This window comes from Microcaecilia unicolor, chromosome 2 (assembly GCF_901765095.1).
Source record: "Microcaecilia unicolor chromosome 2, aMicUni1.1, whole genome shotgun sequence".
In the NCBI taxonomy this organism is placed as follows: Eukaryota; Metazoa; Chordata; class Amphibia; order Gymnophiona; family Siphonopidae; genus Microcaecilia; species Microcaecilia unicolor.
This window is the reverse complement of record NC_044032.1, coordinates 600354440-600375799: the sequence shown is the minus strand read 5'-3', so window position 1 is coordinate 600375799 and position 21360 is coordinate 600354440. Positions and strand designations below refer to the sequence as shown.

Below are 21360 nucleotides of genomic sequence, written 5' to 3'. Positions count from 1 at the left end.
TTCCCAAATGAGATCTGCAAAGGTACCAACAGCCAGAGAAGCACTAGTTGAGGGGCTTGAGGACTGGCCCTGAGCATTTGACACCTTCAAAATTTGGCAGATGCCTATCCTAAATCGGGGCCTGATTAAATGTGCCATGACTTTGTGCTTGAAGAACCCACTTATTCTCTATGCATTGGTATGATTCCCCTATACAAAGTGAGATAGATTTTACAACATATGGGGGGGGGGGGGGGGTAGGGGGACAGATTTTGCATATAGCTCACATTTTTATTGGTAGTAGCTCAAGGTGAATTACATTAAGTAGAATTTCACTTTTCTGACCTTCCTTATCTGACATCCTAGATTACCCGACATACCTCAATAGCATCACAGCATTGTCATGGACATGCGCACAGGTTTTTCCTTTCTTATTCCTGGTATCAAGTTTAGTTAAAAGGCAAAAGTGCTAGGTAAGATTCCTGGGCAACTTAAATTTTAAACTCCTTTTTACTGCTTCTTCTTTTGAAACATGCATTTAATATTCTTCTAACTTATTCCTCATCCACTTATTCTATATTATCCAACTTTTCAATTATCCAAAAACGTGTTGGTCCTTTTAACATTGCCATTTGCACAGACCACTTCACCACAGAGATTTAATAAACAATAATATAACAAATTCACACAACTTCATTTAGTGGAATAAATGTTTTGGCCATAGCTTTATTTCTTAACAGAATATAATTAATTTTTACCAATCAAATTCAAATACAAATACAGGTTGTAAACCCAAATGCATTTTTTAAATTTATATAGAGCTATTCAGTAGCAAAACTAGATCACTATAAAACTGGCATTTAATGTAACACACATTGGCATGACCCACGGTGTCATAGAGTAAAGCCTCAACTCATGACAGTACCACCCATGAGTGAGTGTTCATTATATTTCAAATCATCTTCACCAGTTTCAAATCTCATTGATATGCATTTGGGCCTAAATAGCTCAGTTCCACCAATCTCCTATAAAAGGTGCGACATCTTAACACCCTTACCCATACCCACTATAATTCCTTAAAACCAAAGACTCACTCCCAACACACCATAAACAATACACATATGTCATCACAACATGAAGGGTGGCAGGGAAGGGCAAAATTCTTCTCACAAAAACCTAAACCCACTGCACAATCCTACTCTCCTCCCTCCCAACTCCCGAATACTGATATCCCACCAAAATTAACATTCTATTCTTCAAAACTCACTTCCCCCCCTCTTGTTTTTTTTTTACATTTTTTAATAACCATATTTCCTTTTTTTCTCCAGACCACCAGCCAACTGCCCAACAAACTTAGGCAATCAAAATCACTCCTTGCCCTTACAGAATTACTTCAACCCCACTTCACGTTACCTTACCCAAATTAACCCTTTATTACATATTCTCCGTGTCCTGTCTCAATGTTAACACCCTCTCAGCTACATCTGAAAGGGGTTCCCTTACGTTGAATAATCAAGACTCTACTGTATGCATTTTCTTGTTTCTCAAAAGCATACAATCTAAGCTTGTATCTGAAACAATAGAGAGTTATGTGACTTGCCTAAAATTATGAGTGGTCAGTGGCGTAGCCACAGGTGGGCCTGGTGGGCCAGGGCCCACCCATTTAGGGCTCAGGCCCACCCAACGGTAGCACACGTTTAGTGGTAGGTGGTGCGGATACCAAGCTCGGCCAGCTGAAGACTTCCCCCCTGATGGTAATGAAAACGCTACTCTCCATGATACTGGCACCTGAGCATGCTCATTTTTCAGCGCATACCTGCTGTAGACTGCCAAGGTGGAAAGAAGCGTTTTCCCGCCAGCTGAGATATTTTTTTGGTGGTGGTTGGGGGGGGGGGGGGGGGGGAGAACACTTGGTGCCCATCCACCTCTGCCTAGGCCCACCCAAAATCTATTGTCTGGCTACACCCCTGTCTCAGAGTGGCAGTGACATTTGACCTCTGGCTTCTCTGGGTCTCAGCCCACTGCTTTAATCATTAGGCTACACTTCTACTCCAGCATATGGTTTCCATTAGCTCTGTAAGTGGAAGAAGAAAGTTCACAGTTAAACTTTCAAAGTAATTTAAACTGTCAGGGCAACCTAACACATGAAGAGTGGTGGGATGGATAGAGAGATACTCATCTGCATCATATTATAGAGGTAGCTAGTGTCAAAAAAATCTGTGCTAGTGCAATGAAAAATCCTGATTGCTCTTGGAAATCCAGATTTTCATTGTCTTATCTTTACTGTTGAGTACACAAATAATGAGTGTACTCAAGAACGTAGGCACCTGTTCAATAAAATAAGAAGTTGGCACATTATGAAAAAAGAGGACTATCAACAATTATCACACCTATCATGATATCTGCAAGAAACCAACAGACTGTTAGAAGAGTCACCATTTTCACCTATACAGATCATCAATGGGTGTAGTGTAAAGAGAGATATAAGCAGATGCAGAGATACATATATCTATAATTTCACTAATTATATATTTTGTAGCCAAGGGAACATAGCATTTCAGTACTAAATAGCTGTCAATTAATGCATTATTTCCAAATGTTTGATAGATTATTTTGTATTTCTTACTAGAACCAAAAAAAGAAACCTAAGACAATAAGCCCTTCATCATTATCAGAACAACACCACTGATATTTTCGAAAGGGTTCTAGCTATGTTATACAATTATATTCTTTCTATTCATTTTCTTTCCTATTAGATACATTTTACTATACAAAATATTGTAATTAAAAACAATAAATAGAAGAGACAATATTAGCTTAAGAAAAAAAATATCCAGTTTATGTACCAAGCAGATGTAAGAAGCAGATGCCAGATATTGCATAGTTTGGCAAATAGCTTGTTCCAGATGAAGCATATTTAAAAAACTGTTTCTTAACATCCTCATTATATAGAATAATTTTATAACAAATGGGGGATCTTAAAACAGGCTTTCCAAAAGATATACAATAGCTAATTTTAGTCTCATTGAAGCATGGACATGCAATTCATTTCCAAACTATGTCAAACAATTGGGCAACCAGGATGAGAAAGCAAAATGAATTAATCTGTGAGAGTTGACCTCATGGTGTTGTGTATATCTTCTCTGTGTTTGGTCCTGTTCTGCCAGTTCAGAAAAACACCACACATTTTCAACTAAAGTCTTCTCATACCGATCTTATTTTTCAGAAGTTAGCAACCCTAGTTAAGGTTAAAATAACAAACATTATACATGGGGAAGAATATTTTTAGGGGTCCTTTTACTAAACCATGCCCAAAAGTGACCTGCGCTGGTGTAGGCGAGTGTTTTGGATGCACGTTGGTCCATTTCCTCAGCGCCTGGAAAAGGGATTTTTTTAATGTGCCGGAAAATGGACGTGTGGCATGCCCATTTTTGGCCTGAGACCTTAACGCCACCCATTGACTTAGTGGTAACATCTCACGTGCTAACTGGGAAGCAAGCGTGCAGCACACGCCAACTGCTGATTACTGCCTGGTAAATGCCCTGTGGTAGAAAATATTTTCTACTGTGTGTTTTGAGCATGTGCCAAAAATGGAATTGCTGCCTGGGGCATGCGGTAGCCAGGCGGTAGTAACATAGTAGATGATGGCAGATAAAGACTTGTACGGTCCATCCAATCTGCCCAACAAGATAAACTCATTGTATGAGCTACTTTATATGTATACCTGACCTTGATCTGTCCTTGCCATTTTCAGGGCACCGACTGTACAAGTCTGCCCAGCACTAGTTTTGCTTCCCAATTACCAGTGTTGCACCCAATCTCCGCTAAGCTTCTGTGGATCCATTCCTTCTGAACATGATTCCTTTGTATTTATCTCACACATTTTTGGATTCTGTTACCGTTTTCATCTCTACCATCTCCTATGGGAGGGCATACCAAGTATCCACCACCCTCTCCATGAAAAAAATACTTCCTGACATTTTTCCCGAGTCTGCTCCCCTTCAACCTCAATTCATGTCCTCTAGTTCTACCACATTCCTATCTCCTGAAAAGATTTGTTTGCAGATTAATACCTTTCAAACATTTGAACATCTGTATCATATCACCCCTGTTTTTCCTTTCCTCCAGGGTATACATATTCAGGTCAGTAAGTCTCTCCTCGTACATCTTGTAACACAAATCCCATACCATTTTTGTAGGTTTTCTTTGCACCACTTCAAGTCTTTTTACATCCTTAGCAAGATACGGCCTCCAAAACTGAACACAATACTCCAGGTGGGGCCTCACCAGTGACCTGTAGAGGGGCATAAACACCTCCTTTCTTCTGCTGGTTACACCTCTCTCTATACAGCCTAGCATCCTTCTGGTTATGGCCACTGCCTTGTAACACTGTTTTGTTGCCATCAGATCCTCAGATACTATCACCCCAAGATCCCTCTCCCTGTCTGTACATTTTGACATTGTGATGTCCCTGTCTGTGCCAATTGGATGCATGTTGGGCATGCGTAGGCACCTACGTGCCTTTGTAAAAGGGCCCTTGAAAGCATTTCCTATGTGCAGATCAGCTGTCTGAATTCTTCCCTCCTACAATGCAACTAAAAGTTCATGCAGGGTTTCACAATGATCATACTTTTAGCCATACTGAGAGAAGGCAAGGTGTGTTTAAGTAGGGAGCACACAAATATGTTTCCTTGAAAATGTATGTGAAAAATATAAGCAGCCTTTGTTGCCATATGGACAACCTGAAAATTTCTCCATACCGAGTCCGCAAAAGGTGACAGTAGCCCCTAGATTTCCCAAAGTTCTATGGCAACAGCTATCAAATTTGGCTTTGGAGCAGAGTCACTCAGTACTTTGTAACCCCTCCTTTGGCAAAAATATAAGCTTCTAAACACTCTCTGTGGCCTGCTCAGAGTATAGTCTCATATTTTCCCCACTCTTGCAGAGTTCCTTTAGATCTGAAATATTCTTAGATCTCTTTGCATGCATTGTAGATCTGAGATTTCCCCACAAATGTTCAATAATATTCAGGTTTGGAACTGTGGAGGCTATTTCAAAACCTTCATTTTTTTCCATTTATGGTTGATTCTGAGATATATATATATATATATACAGTGGGGGAAATAAGTATTTGATCCCTTGCTGATTTTGCAAGTTTGCCCACTGACAAAGACATGAGCAGCCCATAATTGAAGGGTAGGTTATTGGTAACAGTGAGAGATAGCACATCACAAATTAAATCCGGAAAATCACATTGTGGAAAGTATATGAATTTATTTGCATTCTGCAGAGGGAAATAAGTATTTAATCCCTCTGGCAAACAAGACCTAATACTTGGTGGCAAAACCCTTGTTGGCAAGCACAGCGGTCAGACGTCTTCTGTAGTTGATGATGAGGTTTGCACACATGTCAGGAGGAATTTTGGTCCACTCCTCTTTGCAGATCATCTCTAAATCATTAAGAGTTCTGGGCTGTCGCTTGGCAACTCGCAGCTTCAGCTCCCTCCATAAGTTTTCAATGGGATTAAGGTCTGGTGACTGGCTAGGCCACTCCATGACCCTAATGTGCTTCTTCCTGAGCCACTCCTTTGTTGCCTTGGCTGTATGTTTTGGGTCATTGTCGTGCTGGAAGACCCAGCCACGACCCATTTTTAAGGCCCTGGCGGAGGGAAGGAGGTTGTCACTCAGAATTGTACGGTACATGGCCCCATCCATTCTCCCATTGATGCGGTGAAGTAGTCCTGTGCCCTTAGCAGAGAAACACCCCCAAAACATAACATTTCCACCTCCATGCTTGACAGTGGGGACGGTGTTCTTTGGGTCATAGGCAGCATTTCTCTTCCTCCAAACACGGCGAGTTGAGTTCATGCGAAAGAGCTCAATTTTTGTCTCATCTGACCACAGCACCTTCTCCCAATCACTCTCGGCATCATCCAGGTGTTCAATGGCAAACTTCAGACGGGCCGTCACATGTGCCTTCCGGAGCAGGGGGACCTTGCGGGCACTGCAGGATTGCAATCCGTTATGTCGTAATGTGTTACCAATGGTTTTCGTGGTGACAGTGGTCCCAGCTGCCTTGAGATCATTGACAAGTTCCCCCCTTGTAGTTGTAGGCTGATTTCTAACCTTCCTCATGATCAAGGATACCCCACGAGGTGAGATTTTGCGTGGAGCCCCAGATCTTTGTCGATTGACAGTCATTTTGTACTTCTTCCATTTTCTTACTATGGCACCAACAGTTGTCTCCTTCTCGCCCAGCGTCTTACTGATGGTTTTGTAGCCCATTCCAGCCTTGTGCAGGTGTATGATCTTGTCCCTGACATCCTTAGACAGCTCCTTGCTCTTGGCCATTTTGTAGAGGTTAGAGTCTGACTGATTCACTGAGTCTGTGGACAGGTGTCTTTCATACAGGTGACCATTGCCGACAGCTGTCTGTCATGCAGATAACGAGTTGATTTGGAGCATCTACCTGGTCTGTAGGGGCCAGATCTCTTACTGGTTGGTGGGGGATCAAATACTTATTTCCCTCTGCAGAATGCAAATAAATTCATATACTTTCCACAATGTGATTTTCCGGATTTAATTTGTGATGTGCTATCTCTCACTGTTACCAATAACCTACCCTTCAATTATGGGCTGCTCATGTCTTTGTCAGTGGGCAAACTTACAAAATCAGCAAGGGATCAAATACTTATTTCCCCCACTGTATATATATATATATATATATATATATATATATATATATATATATATATATATATATATCACATGATTGCCTTGTTGAAATATCCAGCCTCCTTCCAGTTTCAATTTCTGGGACATTAGCTTCTAGGATACAATGATATTTAGTTAAATCCATTCTTCCTTCCACTTATAGTAACATAGTAGATGACGGCAGAAAAAGACCTGCACGGTCCATCCAGTCTGCCCAACAAGACAACATATGTGTAAACCTTACCTTGATTTGTACCTTGATTTGTACCTGCCTTATTCAGGGCACAGACCGTACAAGTCTGCGCAGCAGTACTTCCCGCCTCCCAACCACCAGTCCCACCTCCCATCACCGGCTTTGGCACAGACCGTATAAGTCTGCTCTCCACTATCCTCGCCTCCCAACCACCAACCCCTCTTCCCCCCACCTGCTCCGCCACCCAATTTCGGCTAAGCTTCTGAGGATCCATTCAATATTCTTACGTCCCTGCCTGCCTCACAATTCCAAAGCGTAATAGATCCACTCAAATGCTTAACAGTTGACAAAGTTTTTCTCAAATGAATGCTCCACCCTTTTTTCTCCAAATGTATATTGTGTAGTTGTGAAGGAACAGTTCAATTCTTTTTCATCAGTTTGGTGCATTTTGATCTATAAAAGTAAAATCAAACTCAAACATATCATCACCTTGGAAAGCAGACTGCGGAGTACCACAAGGATCACTGCTATCACCGATCCTCTTCAACCTAATGATGACCCCACTAGCCAAGTCCTTATCCATCCAAGGCCTTAACCCTTTCATCTATGCAGACGATGTCACAATATCCATTCCTTACAAATCTAAACTGACAGAAATCACCAACGAAATCAAGATCAGCTTGAACATCATGGACTCTTGGGCAAATGCATTTCAACTAAAACTAAAGTAGAGGAGTGTGGTAGCCGTGTTAGTCCACTCTTAAGGTTATCAATAGAAATCAAACAAAATAAAACATGGAAAAGAAAATAAGATGATACCTTTTTTATTGGACATAACTTAATACATTTCTTGATTAGCTTTCGAAGGTTGCCCTTCTTCCTCAGATCGGAAATAAGCAAATGTGCTAGCTGACAGTGTATATAAGTGAAAACATTCAAGCATTACTATGACAGTAAAATAGATACTATTGGAGATTCTACATGGAATGTTGCTACTATTGGAGATTCTACATGGAATGTTGCTACTATTGGAGATTATGCATGGAATGTTGCTATTCCACTAACAACATTCCATGTAGAAGGCTGCGCAGGCTTCTGTTTCTGTGAGTCTGACGTCCTGCACGTACGTGCAGGACGTCAGACTCACAGAAGCAGAAGCCTGCGCGGCCACATTGGTGATCCGCAAGGGCCGACTTCTACATGGAATGTTGCTAGTGGAATAGCAACATTCCATGTAGAATCTATAGAAATCAAACAAAATAAAACATGGAAAAGAAAATAAGATGATACCTTTTTTATTGGACATAACTTAATACATTTCTTGATTAGCTTTCGAAGGTTGCCCTTCTTCCTCAGATCGGAAATAAGCAAATGTGCTAGCTGACAGTGTATATAAGTGAAAACATTCAAGCATTACTATGACAGTCTGACAGGGTGGGAGGATGGGGGTGGGTCGGAGGTATGCATGGGGACATCAAAGCATATCATTGATATTCTAACAGGATGGGTGTGGATAGGTGAGGGGTGGGGTGATCAACAGAGACATAAAGCTTTATGGTTTATAATGGGCTAGGAACCCCAGATCCTTGTTAAGTCCTTTCTGTTGGGTGTTAAAATATTCAATCATTCTGACTTCAAAGGTCTTACGTTCTTGTATGGTTTTAAAGTTACCTTTGAGGATTCTCACTGTGAATCTTTTAGCAGCTGTAACATCCTAAAGGATAAAAGATGTTTCGGCTGATCGCCACCCTGAGCGTCTGTCCCACTATATTTTGCAAAATAGTGATTAAGGGATCCTTTCAATTAGGCGCACTAATGGATTTAGTGCACACTATTAATTAGTGTGCGCTAAATGCCATGTAGCCTGTAGGAACATAATGGGCTGCAATACATTAACCCTCGGATTCTATATAAGGTGACTAAAGGTGTGTGCAGTGGTGTTCCTAGGGGGGGGGGGGGGGGGTGCGGTCCGCCCCGGGTGCACGCCGCTGGGGGGCGTGCCACATGCCTGTCGGCGCCGCTCGTTCCGTGCTTTCTCTGCCCCGGAACAGGTTACTTCCTGTTCTGGGGCAGAGGGAGCTTGGAACAAGCGAAGCCGGCAGGCGGGCGTCACCCCCCCCCCCAGCAGGTAAAAATGCGCCGGGGGGGCGGTGCACCCGGGGGGGGGGCACTTCGGCGATCCGCCCCGGGTGTCAGCCGCCCTAGGAACGCCACTGGATGTGTGAGTAAATTGCCCATGTGGCGCATGTTTAACAAGTCAATCAGCACTGATAGTTGTCCACTAACAAGCAATTATCTGCACTAATTGGCATTAATTAGAATTTATGTGCTCAACTCCTAAATGTATTCTGTAAACTGGTGCACTACATTCAAATGCACAGATGTCAAAAGGGGGGCTTGGCAATGGGAGGGGCATAGGCATGTTATGGGCATTCCTAGAAATTACATGCACTGTTATAAAATGCATGATCTGTGCCTAAGTTAGGCACAAGCATTTAAACCAGGTTTTAGTTGACATAAATTTGTCATGGGGACAAGTGCTACACATATTCTATAAACAATGCTTAACTTTAGGCGAGGTTTATAAATTAGCACCAAGTGCATATTTTTTCGGTGCCAGTTTTTTAGGCGCCATATATTGAATCTGTTCCTTAGTGCACACTAATCATTAGCACATGCTAAATCCATTAGTGCATCTTAGTAAAAGGACCTCTAAGTGATAAAGCTGTTTGTTATTTGCCCTTTGTTCTGTACATTGGACCCTCTCTGTGTTGGCTTGTTATTTGTCCTTAACACATGATTTTTTTAGTGCAAAACAAGTACTGAGTTGATGAGATGCAAATGCATGCAAAACAGTTCATTATTATGTAAAATGAATAACGCAGCTCATGCTTGATATAGCAAATGCTCCCTTAATTGGCAGCTTGACCCCTATTGGTAGTACAAACAGACTACTACTGGGTTTTCTGGCCACTATTTTGAACCCAGGCACCAAAGGTGCAGAAGAAACCAGAAATAATTTCTGCACCCCCTATTAGCCACCAGGTAAACCCTCAGTACCAGGTGATCAGGTGCAGTGTTAGGTTTTAGATTGTGAATCAGAAGTAGAAGGGAGGTGGGTTATTTAATTCCAGAGCTGGCCCCTTAAGAATTGACAGGTCCGATTTGGTGCCTGCTATCTTTGCAATGCTGTAGCCAGGAATAAGTAATGTTCTCAGCTGCAACCATGCAAAGTTAAAGTCATTGCACGACTTAGTAACCTGAGTTACAAGTCACATAAGAAGAACCATATCAGTGGTCTTACTGGAATCCAAGTACACCATATCTAAGACTCATACAGATGGTGTACAATACAATTGGTGAGTTCACAGACCTTTTTGCCCACTTCCCAGAGCTCTATCATGGTGCATACATTCTCCAATACTCAGGCATCTATGAGAGGGTTAAAAGTGGACAGATGGCCAGCAGTTGGCTCTTGAGTGAGGACTACAGCGACCCTCAGACTCCACTCCACCTCACCCCCACCTCTGCTCACTCACTACATGACCATTATGTGGCAGACCTACATCGAGCATAATTTTTTTTTTTTTAACAGGCAGATCTTATAGAGTCAAAATGCAAGGAATGGTTTCTGATGCATAGAAAGTAGCCTGTGGTTTTCTCAAGAGTCTCCTTTATCTCCAATATTATTTAATGTCTTTCTGAGTTCTTTTGGGAATGCTTTTGCCCAGAAAGTGAATCTGTGACCAAAATTGGCGCTGAAATCATTTTGACTCTGTCCCAATAAACCATGTTTATTTATGTGTTCTGTAATTTTATTCTTTATAATAGTTTCCACTATTTACCCTACATTGATGTCAGGCTTACCGGTCTGTAATTTCCCAGATCACCCCTGAAACGCTTTTAAAAAATTAGCATCACATTGGCCACTCTCCAATCTTCAGGTACTACAGATAACTTTAACGACAGGTTACAGATTACTATTAAGATCAGTAATTTCATGTTTGAGTTCTTTCAATACCCTTGGATGCATGCAATCCAGTCCAGGTGATTTACTACTCTTTAATTTGTCGATTTGGCTCAGTATGTCTTCCAGATTCACAGAGATTTCTTTCAGTTCCTCCACATCATCCCACCTGAAAACCATTTCTGGTATAGGTAGATCTCTTACATCTTCTTCTGTAAAGACCAAAGTGAAGAATTCATTCAGTTTCTCTGCTACGGCCTTGTCCTCCCTGAGTGCCCCTTTTGCTCCTTCATGATCTAACGGTCCCATGGATTCCCTCTGGCAATATCAAAAAGAGGCCAGATATTTTATGCACCTTGTATTTCTCTAGCCTAAGAATATTAGGAAAATGTTACTCAAACACTGGCACATTTATAAGGACATGGGTGTTTCCAGAATAAAATCCTTACTGTTGTTTACACCAGAAACAAAAACATTTTAAAATTCTTTGTTTAATGTTTAAATCAATACTTGGTTTGAGTTCTGGGGGCTTGAGTGACCTGTTGGTATTTCCATTTGTGGTTAGAAACTTGGGGCCCTGTTTACTAAGCCACGCTAGAGGTACATTAACATTTTTGACACACGCTAACCATTAGCGCGTGCTAACTGTTCTTATGGGTGCCTACACAGAGCACGCTAATTTTGTGCACACGCTAAAAATGCTAGCACAAAGGTAAACAGGGCCTTTGATTTTCTGAGAACTTTGAATTTAAGTTTTCCTTCTGCAAAAAATATTTGTTTTACGTTTCTTTTTGAAGCTTCTTTTCCTTTTTGGGGGGGCTAGAGTATGGAATTCACTTCCTCTGAAATTGAGGGTTGCATCTCCTTATCTTTCATTTAGGAAATTGTTAGACATACCCTATTTGAGCGATGATTTTGTTTTGTTTCATTTTATGGGTTCTGATTTTTAAAGTCTTTTTATTTATTATTTTTTGTGTAATTAGTTTTGGTAATGTGTGATTTTGAACTGTAAATTCCTCCTTATTATTAGAGTTTTCTTTTATTTATTGTAAACTGCTTTAAATCCTTTTTGGAACGATAGCAGTATATAAAACTCTGATAGTACAGTATAGTATCAAAGATATTGTGGCTCCCTCTGCCCTGAATCTGGTCTTGTCTACAATCAATGCAAGGAAGGGCACTATAAATGTGGCAAATGTTCAGTTTGTCCAAATTCTTTTAACACTGATATTTTCATTCATCTTGTTACAGGCAAGACATATCAAATTGATCATTTGTCAGATTGCAACTCATGCAATGTTATTTACATTATCATCTGTTCATGCAAATTGATCAATGTCAGCAAAACGTCTAGGAAGCTTCGTATTAGAATGCTGGAACATAACAGCAAATTGAAAAGACAAATAGTTACTGCACCCTTAGTGAGTAATTGTCTTGCTTTCAATCATAATTTTATAGAAAAGATTTCTGGCATTTAAGATGCTGTTTCCTGGAGAGGCGGTGATTTAGATAACAAACTGCTACAGGAAGAACATGCCATTTTCAAACTAAGGGCCCTGTTTACTAAGGTGCACTAGTATTTTTAGCATGCGCTAAATGCTAGAATCACCCATATGTTCCTATGGATGACTTAGCGTTTAGCACATGCTAGTCATTAGCGTGTGTTAAAAACGCTAGCCCATCTTTAATGCAGCTTAGTAAACATGGCCCTAAGTACTCAAACACCTAATGGCCTAAATAGTGAGATAGACACTGTCTTTCTATGAATTATTTATAAACTATTTGCATGTTGTATTGTATTTGTTTGTATCACAAAACAATTTAGCTACATTTACGTGTGAATACATTCCAAATTTATTTTATATATTAATGATAAGCATACCAATAACTGCACAAGTAATTTATCAGTCTGCCATTTAAAGATTTGTTTTTCCTCATTTTACCATTTTAGATTTTTTTTTTTTTAACATTTCTTTGAGGCATTAGATTTTTATACTTGACTCCCAGTTTTCTAGGGTTCTTGACAGGAAAAAAAAAAAAGACAGCCCTTTACCCGCAGCGGTAAAAAAAGGTCTCAATGTGCATCAAAAACACACGCTGATGCTAGCAAAGGCCCCCTTTTACCACAGCTTAGTAAAAGGACCCCTGAGCTTCTTAAGTCTTTTGGAGTTAATGGACTTGGTATTTTTAAATTCAACTTGCATTGTTTGTAATAGTGATTATTTTATCATTGAACCCTTTTATGAAGACACCAAGGTTTTTATAGGTTTAGTTTAGTCAATAGAATAATATACAATTGCATATTCTCTGTATTTCATTTTGATGATCTAGGCAATTGTTTTCTGAGACATTTTTCATTAACATGTGTTTGAGGTGGTACACTGCAATGTCCTATAAACAATGTCGATATTTATGAGTGAGGGTTGTTTGAATAACAGTTTCATATCCACTTTATTTGCTCTTTTACTATTACAGCCATATTTTATTGCTTTTCACTTTTGGAGATGTATTTGCACTTTATCTGTTTGGCCACAAAACACACATTTTTTGATTTGAGTGATGTCAATGCGAACCGCGTCTTGCAGTAATTTTTAAACACGTATTTCATGGTGCAACAATGAGTAGTCGGTTTATCTTCTACATAGGTGTCCCGTTTGTGGCCGTGCCACCCTTCAGACTTACCCTGTTTCTGGGAGTCAGTGTCTGTGCTGGCTTCTGCTTGTCTCTGTGTCTGTGTCTGTCTTAGGTTCTCTCTGGCTCTGTGTGCTGATTGCCCTACTGAACCTCACCTGTGTGGGCTATGCCTCTTCCAAGATGGCTGCCGCCTCTTCGTCTCTGCCAGTATCCAAGATGGCTCCCGCTGTTACTTTCTATGGGATGCCTGCTCTGAGTGTCAAGCCTCTGTTTGGTTGCAAGGTGATTGCTGCACCTGTGGCTCAGGTGTTGATAGGCTTTATTAGTCTCCTGAAGACTACAGTCCTGGCCTTTGTATCTCATCTCATCTAATGACATCTCATCTAAAGGTCCTGGTGTATAGAGTGCTCTGTACCCGGTGTCAGTGTTTGCTCTGTGTGAGTTTCTATGTTTGTTTGACTAGCTAGCTTAGGCACCGTGTAGCTTATAGCCTGTGTATAGCCTTGCTAGTGTTTTATGTTTGTTTGACTAGCTAGCTTAGGCACCGTGTAGCTTATAGCCTGTGTATAGCCTTGCTAGTGTTTTATGTTTGTTCAGACTAGTTAGCTTAGGCACCGTGTGGCTTGTTGCCTGTGCCTAGCTCTTCTAGTTCTCTGTGTTTGTTTCCAAGGTATGACTAGTTAGCTAAGGCACCGTGTGGCTTGTTGCCTGTGCATAGCTTTACTAGTTCTATGTGTTTGTTTCCAAGGTATGACTAGTTAGCTAAGGCACCGTGTGGCTTGTTGCCTGTGCATAGCTTTACTAGTTCTATGTGTTTGTTTCCAAGGTATGACTAGTTAGCTAAGGCACCGTGTGGCTTGTTGCCTGTGCATAGCTTTACTAGTTCTATGTGTTTGTTTCCAAGGTATGACTAGTTAGCTAAGGCACCGTCTGGCTTGTTGCCTGTGCCTAGCTCTTCTAGTTCTCTGTGTTTGTTTCCAAGGTATGACTAGTTAGCTAAGGCACCGTGTGGCTTGTTGCCTGTGCATAGCTTTACTAGTTCTATGTGTTTGTTTCCAAGGTATGACTAGTTAGCTAAGGCACCGTCTGGCTTGTTGCCTGTGCCTAGCTCTTCTAGTTCTCTGTGTTTGTTTCCAAGGTATGACTAGTTAGCTAAGGCACCGTCTGGCTTGTTGCCTGTGCCTAGCTCTTCTAGTTCTCTGTGTTTGTTTCCAAGGTATGACTAGTTAGCTAAGGCACCGTCTGGCTTGTTGCCTGTGCATAGTTCTGCTAGTCTCTGTGTTTGTTTCCAAGGTAGGACTAGTTAGCTAAGGCACCGTCTGGCTTGTTGCCTGTGCATAGTTCTGCTAGTCTCTGTGTTTGTTTCCAAGGTAGGACTAGTTAGCTAAGGCACCGCCTGGCTTGTTGCCTGTGCATAGTTCTGCTAGTCTCTGTGTTTGTTTCCAAGGTATGACTAGTTAGCTAAGGCACCGTCTGGCTTGTTGCCTGTGCATAGCTCTACTAGTTCTCTATGTTTGTTTCCAAGGTATGACTAGTAGCTTAGGCACCGTCTGGCTTGTTGCCTGTGCATAGCTCTGCTAGTTCCCCGTGATTGTTCCCCATGCCAGCTAGCTGTCCGGTTAGCTATTTCCAAGACTATGTTTGTTCCTCGTGTCAGCTAGCCGTCCTGCTAGCCATTTCCAAGTCTGTGTTTGTTTCTAGTGTTAGACTAGCCGCCCTTGCTAGCCACTATTCCAAGATTGTGTTTGTTCCTAGAGTGAGCCTAGCCGCCCTTGCTAGCCACTATTCCAAGACTGTGTTTGTTCTTAGTGTAGACTAGCCAGCTTAGGCCCCGCTGGCTTGTAGCCTGTGTCAAGCCTTGCTAGTCTTCTGCGTTTGGGTCCAGGGCATGACTTGTTAGCTGGGGCACAGCTTAGTTGTTAGCTGGTGTATAGCCTTCCAAGTCTCCTGAGTTTGCTCTGTGTATGTTCCTGTGTATGACTGGGTTGCCCGGGTACAGTGTCCCTATGAGCCTGGGTCCAGCTTACTAGTCATTGTGTTGATTCCTGCTGACTGCCAGAACCCGGATAGTTCCTGCTTGTCTGCCTTGCCTTCGCCTAGGTGCCCGGGGGCACTCCTGGATCTTCATTCCTGCTGCTCCTGTAAGTCCTACCGGCTGCCAGAACCTGAAGGCCCAACCCGAGGGGGTAGGCAGTCAAGTGTAGGTGAAGACTAGGTCCAGGGGGTTCCAGTTCTGTGGGTTCCGCTCCAGTGTGTTCCAGCCCAGCGGGTTTCACTCTTGTATGTTCCAGTCCAGTGGGGCCACTCCAGCGTGTCCAGGCCAGTAGGCCCCACTCCAGTGCGCACCCGTCCGGTGCGTTCCAGTTCCGAGTGTTCCGGTGTACAACTCCAGTCCGGAGTTCCGGTTCAGTCTTTTCTCTTTTCTACCTGGAAGGTGATTTTGCCTTAAGGACTCACAAACCCCGCGCTCCCGGGGAAGAAACCTGAAGGTATGCCAAGGTCCTCGAGAGCGCGTCGAGCGCGAGAGGCGCGACAATAGGAGTATATTTGCCATAGGTAAAACAAGTGTTCTTTAATAAAGATTTTTTTGAATGTTTTTTATAATCTGAGTAACTTTTGACACCATTACTACTTTCCATATTTAACCATCAGGAAAACATAGCTTGTGTGATTTTGTTTCTTGCAGAGAGAATCCACGTGCGTGGAGAACTCAAGAGGTCCCACGGAGAAGCTCAAAATGAAAGGAAAGTGGGACTGAAGGTGCAACCAGTACAGCTTAGTTTGAATAAAGTACCAGAGTGGAAAGCCGGGACGAAAGATTCAATTGGAAATTAACAGCAATCCAAAGATTTAGAACATTGCAATAATTGCGAATGATAATGGTTTATGTATATTTAAGTAAGTGGGTATTGATGGAGAGTTCAGTCAGGTACTTTGTGTGATTGGTGAATGAATGAGTGGATTGTTGATTTTAGCTAGGATAAGTGCTGATTGTTAAAGGCACACTTTTTCAATAAAGTCATTTTGTAAACTTTAAATATACTGGAGTTCAGGTGTAATCAATGAATGTTGAGTGACTCTAGTGGGTTCAACGTGTCCCTGAGTTTTAATTGCCATTAATTCAAATTAATTGCCAATTATACACACAGTAAATTCAGTTTTCCTTCTATCAACTACATACTAACATACATTACTAGAGAATATACCTCATGGCTGATAATAGGAGTCACAGTATGCAATGCACAGTATGTAATGCATTTATACTGTGCACTGTAGATTAGTTAAGAGACCCCTGAAAGTCTTAACTGACTTAGCTCAGCAGAACAAAATACAGTCTGTAATTAGGAGTCCTTCTCAACTCAATCCCAGCTGCAGTTCAGCTTAGTCTTCAGTTTCCACGGATGTTGTCTCACTAAATATCTCTCCCCAATCCTTCTGGCATTGCCTCTCTTTTACTTTATAACCTCTTGCGTGAAGTTGGAGCTTCCACCAATCCATCTCTCAGTGCCATACCTTGACAGCTCCAGTGGTCTAATCCTCCCCCAAAATCCCTGGATAGTAGAAATCTCACTTTTCTTCCTGTCCTGAAGGTTCTATGTTCCCACAATCTTATACCCCAGTCTTGATACCAGATCCTTCCCCTCATCCAAGGGCCTATAGAAATGTATATTATTACAACTGGTAAAACAGACCAAGCTTTCAGAATAAGATGGACTAATATTTGCTAAACCATATACCAGATCTACTGACAGTGATTAATATTCTCTTGCTTTTCAAGGCTCAAAGATATGGAATAGTTTGCCAATGTCAATTCGTTTAATATCATCTTATAGTCTTTTTCGAAAGGCTTTAAAAAACATATTTGTTCTCTGTGTAATTTTTGTTTTTAAGAGACTAAATTATATATTCTATCTGATTGGGGTATGTTCATCTTTTTGTGATTTGCTTTGAACTGCAAGTTAAAAGCTGAATAGAAATTACAGAAAAGGACAGTGAAGCTTACCAGAGTATTATTTTGTTCTCTTTGCTTAATATACTTTTTTTTTTTTTTACCAGATTACTATAACTTGCACAAAGAAATTCATGTAAACTGCAAGATCAACACAACTCGTTGGATTTAACAATTATGCATTTTATTTAAAAAAAAAAAAACCAAACAATTCGAAGTACCAATATTTGTGGCCCTTATAAAGCACAAACAAAAATCACATGACAGCTGGTTTACAAAATATTTTAGTTTGTTTTTTTGGTGGTGGTGGGGGAATTATTACTATTCAGTAGGCATAATTGTATCCCAAATACTTCACTAGGTTTTTTTTTACATTCAGAATCATTGTGTTTTACTAGAAATGGTGGTACATAACCATTGTAAGAAACTGACCATTTTGAAGCTATAAAATGTCAGCTAAGATACCTATACCATGAACTGTACAATTCCATTAGGATATTGACTATTAAGTCACATGGCAGAAGACTCCACCTGTAAATCCTGCTACGATGTATTCACTGTCTCTAAAACAATAGAATTAAATTTATATCTCATCTTTTTCACACCAGGGACTCCCAAACTATGGCTTGTGGACTTGCCCCTGGCTTGTTTGGTGCTTTAGATGTCATACAGGCCCTGTTGCTGAATCCCTCTGGCCCGCTGCAGTGGCAACAATTCTATCTTACACACCTGTGATCTGGAATATCCTGCCTCCCACCTCAATCAGAGAGGGTGGGAAGCAGAACACAGAAAGGTTCAGAGTTGTGTGAGGTGGGATTTCAGTAAAATCTGGCATGTGATGGCTGCAGTGGGAGAGTTAGAGAAAGGGCTCTGATGTTGGTAGGAAGAAGAAGAGCAAAACAGCAGTAGTGGTAGAAGGGAGAAAAGCAAGGAAGCAGAGGCAGCATGAAAGTGAGATGCTAGACCACGGGGAAGAAAGCGACAAGAACAATATTGTGGGAAGAGGGGAAGAGCAAAATGCTGGACAACATGGAGGGAGGAAGGAGAATAATAATGTGGTAATGTTACCCTCTATGCCAAGGTCCCCCCAAAACATGGTGCTGTCTGAGCAGCCCTTTGAGCGTTCTCAAGCTTAACTGAACTAATCTGAGTGTTGGCTCCTAGCCACAATCCATCATTTTTGTGAGACTACAAATTTTGCTTACACAGATACTGACTCTTGAAACAGGCATATTATTGCCAAAACACAGACCGTGCCGAGTTCATTTTATCTGGTCTCCTAATAAATAATTTTTACAACCATCTGGACTTTAGCCTGGTTTGGTGGCCCTTCATCCCTTCCCTAGTTTTTTGGACATTCTAAAGCTTCAACCACATGTGCTGCATCGAGCCCAAAACGTTTGGGACCCTGGCTTTATGGAAAATTCTAAAGAGGTGTATTCTGAAAAAAAAAAAAATAGAAATCAGAGAAATGCAAATACAATTACATAATGATAAGTCTTACTTATTCAGTGATTTACATATTGCTAGCAAGGAAAAATAAGTAATAACCTGAACTAGATAGTATTTTAACCTGTTGGAGGAGGAGGAGGAGGAGGAGGAAAAGAAAGAGGAGATGCTGATGGTTGCTGTAATAATGTGAATGAATCACCTTGTAAATATGGAGGTTGTATATTATGTGCTGGCCAACCCATATTAAGATGTGGAGGTAGATAATCCTGTATCTCATAATAACTTGGTTTGTATTCTGAAGGAGAAGCAGAATAATATTGCACCATAGGAGTTATCTTCCTCTGAGTTTGAGGAAACCCTTGGGATTTATGAGGTAAAGCGGCACTCGGGGGATATGACGGTGAAGGCAACAGTGGTGGCTTTGAACGCCATTGAGGTCTAACAGGAACCACAGGATCTTGAAATGCATTTTTTAATGGATGAAAAAATCTCTTATTTGGGAAATTGGGCTTAGATGCTGTGCTTGGATTGTTTCTTGATTGAGCTGAAGACTGCTGATCCCCTCCAGAATTTCCTATGTAAAATAAAATCATAAAATATTATATTAAGAAATATGTCTGGAATAATCACATTTCAAAAATACTTAAGAGTTCACAGTAAGTAATTTCTTTATCACTTAAGGAAAAATGTAGGAGTGTATGCATACTGTAATAGCTACAGCTAGAGGCAAAGAAAGGCAGTTAAATTAACACATGTTTGAAAATGAAAAGCAGTAATGTTGACTTCAAGATTCAACTCATGCTGTTTTCTGTCTGTGCCACTCACAAACAGTAGAGCAGGGGTTCCCAAACCTGTCCTGGGGGAGCCCCTCACCAGTCAAGTTTTCAGGACATCCACAATGAATATTCATGAAAGAGATTTGCATGCATCTTCTCCACTGCAAGCAAATCTCTCTCATGAATATTCATTGCAGATATCCTGAAAACCTGATTGGTTATCACTGTCATACAGTCTCCATACCTAGTTTAGCAGCACCAATATTACAGCAGTGAAAGCTGGACTACGTTTGAGGTAAGGTTCTTTATTGTAAGGTGGAAAATGTATAATGGATAAGAGCAACAGAAAGGAGAAGCTGAAACAGAGGACAGTTTTTGACATCTGGGCATAAATAATTAAGAGGTCTGGACTACCAGGATGGTATTTTTGAATAGCATCCAAGACTGATGTAAATTTTTGACCTTTGCTGTTGCTCCTCTAAGTGTATAGGTGTGTATGTATATCTATATATCTATATACAGTGCACTCCATTTAAGTGCACGTCGGATAAGTGCATGCTCTGTTTAACTGCATGCCATACTTCGGTCCCGTTTTTGGCATCATCAATTTCTATGGGGACAAACTTCGGTTTAGCGCACAACTGATAAGTGCAAGATTCGCTTATATGCATGGTTTAAGACCGCTCCTCTGTAGGAACGACTCCGCATAAGCGCGTGGACGGAATATGGAAGCCGATTGGTGCTTGACAACCAACGACATTTCAAATTTACCGTCACTTTAACTGCCACAGGCAGAATAAGCAAAAAAATGTTGTTAGAGTGTACATTGGGGTCATCATTGTCGCGGCAGCAGAACTGTAAGACTTTAACACTGACTGAACGAATAGAAGTTCTTAAAAAATTAGAAAACAAAGTCAAGCATCTATTGCTAAAGAATATGGTGTCAATCCCAGTCAAATTTCACTTGTCTTGAAGCAGAAAGACCAGCTTCTGGAAGACTGGCAAAACAATACAAATCCACAACAGAAACGAAAACGGGCGGGAAAAGCTGAAGAGGTAGAAGATGCTCTTCTTCGGTGGTTTTCTCGAGTCAGGAGCAGACAGTTTCCTGTCAGTGGTCCACTGCTTATGGAGAAAGCTAACCAGCTAGCTGAAAGTCTTGGACTAACTGAATTCAAAGCCACTGCTGGATGGTTGGAAAGATGGAAGGAGAGGAACAACATAAAATTCAAGAAAAAGCATGGTGAGAAACAAGATGCTGATGACTTTGGTGCTGAAAATTGGGTTGTTTCAGTTCTTCCTACCATCTTGAATGAGTTTGTACCTCGTGACATTTTCAATGCTGTTGAAAACGGTCTCTACTGGCGAGCGATTCCTGATGGAACACTTGCATTCAAACATGCCGAATCTACTGGAGGTAAAACATCGAAGGACCGACTGATGATCCTCCTTTGCTGCAATATGGATGGGAGTGAGAAGTTGAAACCCCTAGTCATTGGAAAGAGCAAACAGCCCTGTTGCTTCAAGAAAGTTAAGCGAGGCTAACACAAATTCATGGATGACTGGGGAAATTTGGAAGGAGTGGCTAGAGAAGTTACACACTAGAATGCAGGCACAAAAGCGTCAGATTTTGTTGCTTTGTGATAATTGTGCTGCACACAGGGATGATGCCAGGCTGTCTAACATCAAGGTGGTCT

General features: G+C 41.2%; 1 protein-coding gene across 1 annotated transcript in view; it reads right to left on the bottom strand.

Moving 5' to 3' along the window:
- Positions 1-17644: 17644 nt before the first annotated feature.
- Positions 17645-21360, bottom strand: part of LOC115461622 (H/ACA ribonucleoprotein complex non-core subunit NAF1-like) — a 74588-nt gene continuing 70872 nt past the window's right edge. Inside the window, exon 8 of the mRNA XM_030191587.1 lies at positions 17645-19461. Within this exon, the coding sequence (XP_030047447.1) occupies positions 19004-19461 (458 nt within the window). The 3' untranslated portion in view covers positions 17645-19003. The remainder of the gene's footprint in view (positions 19462-21360) is intronic.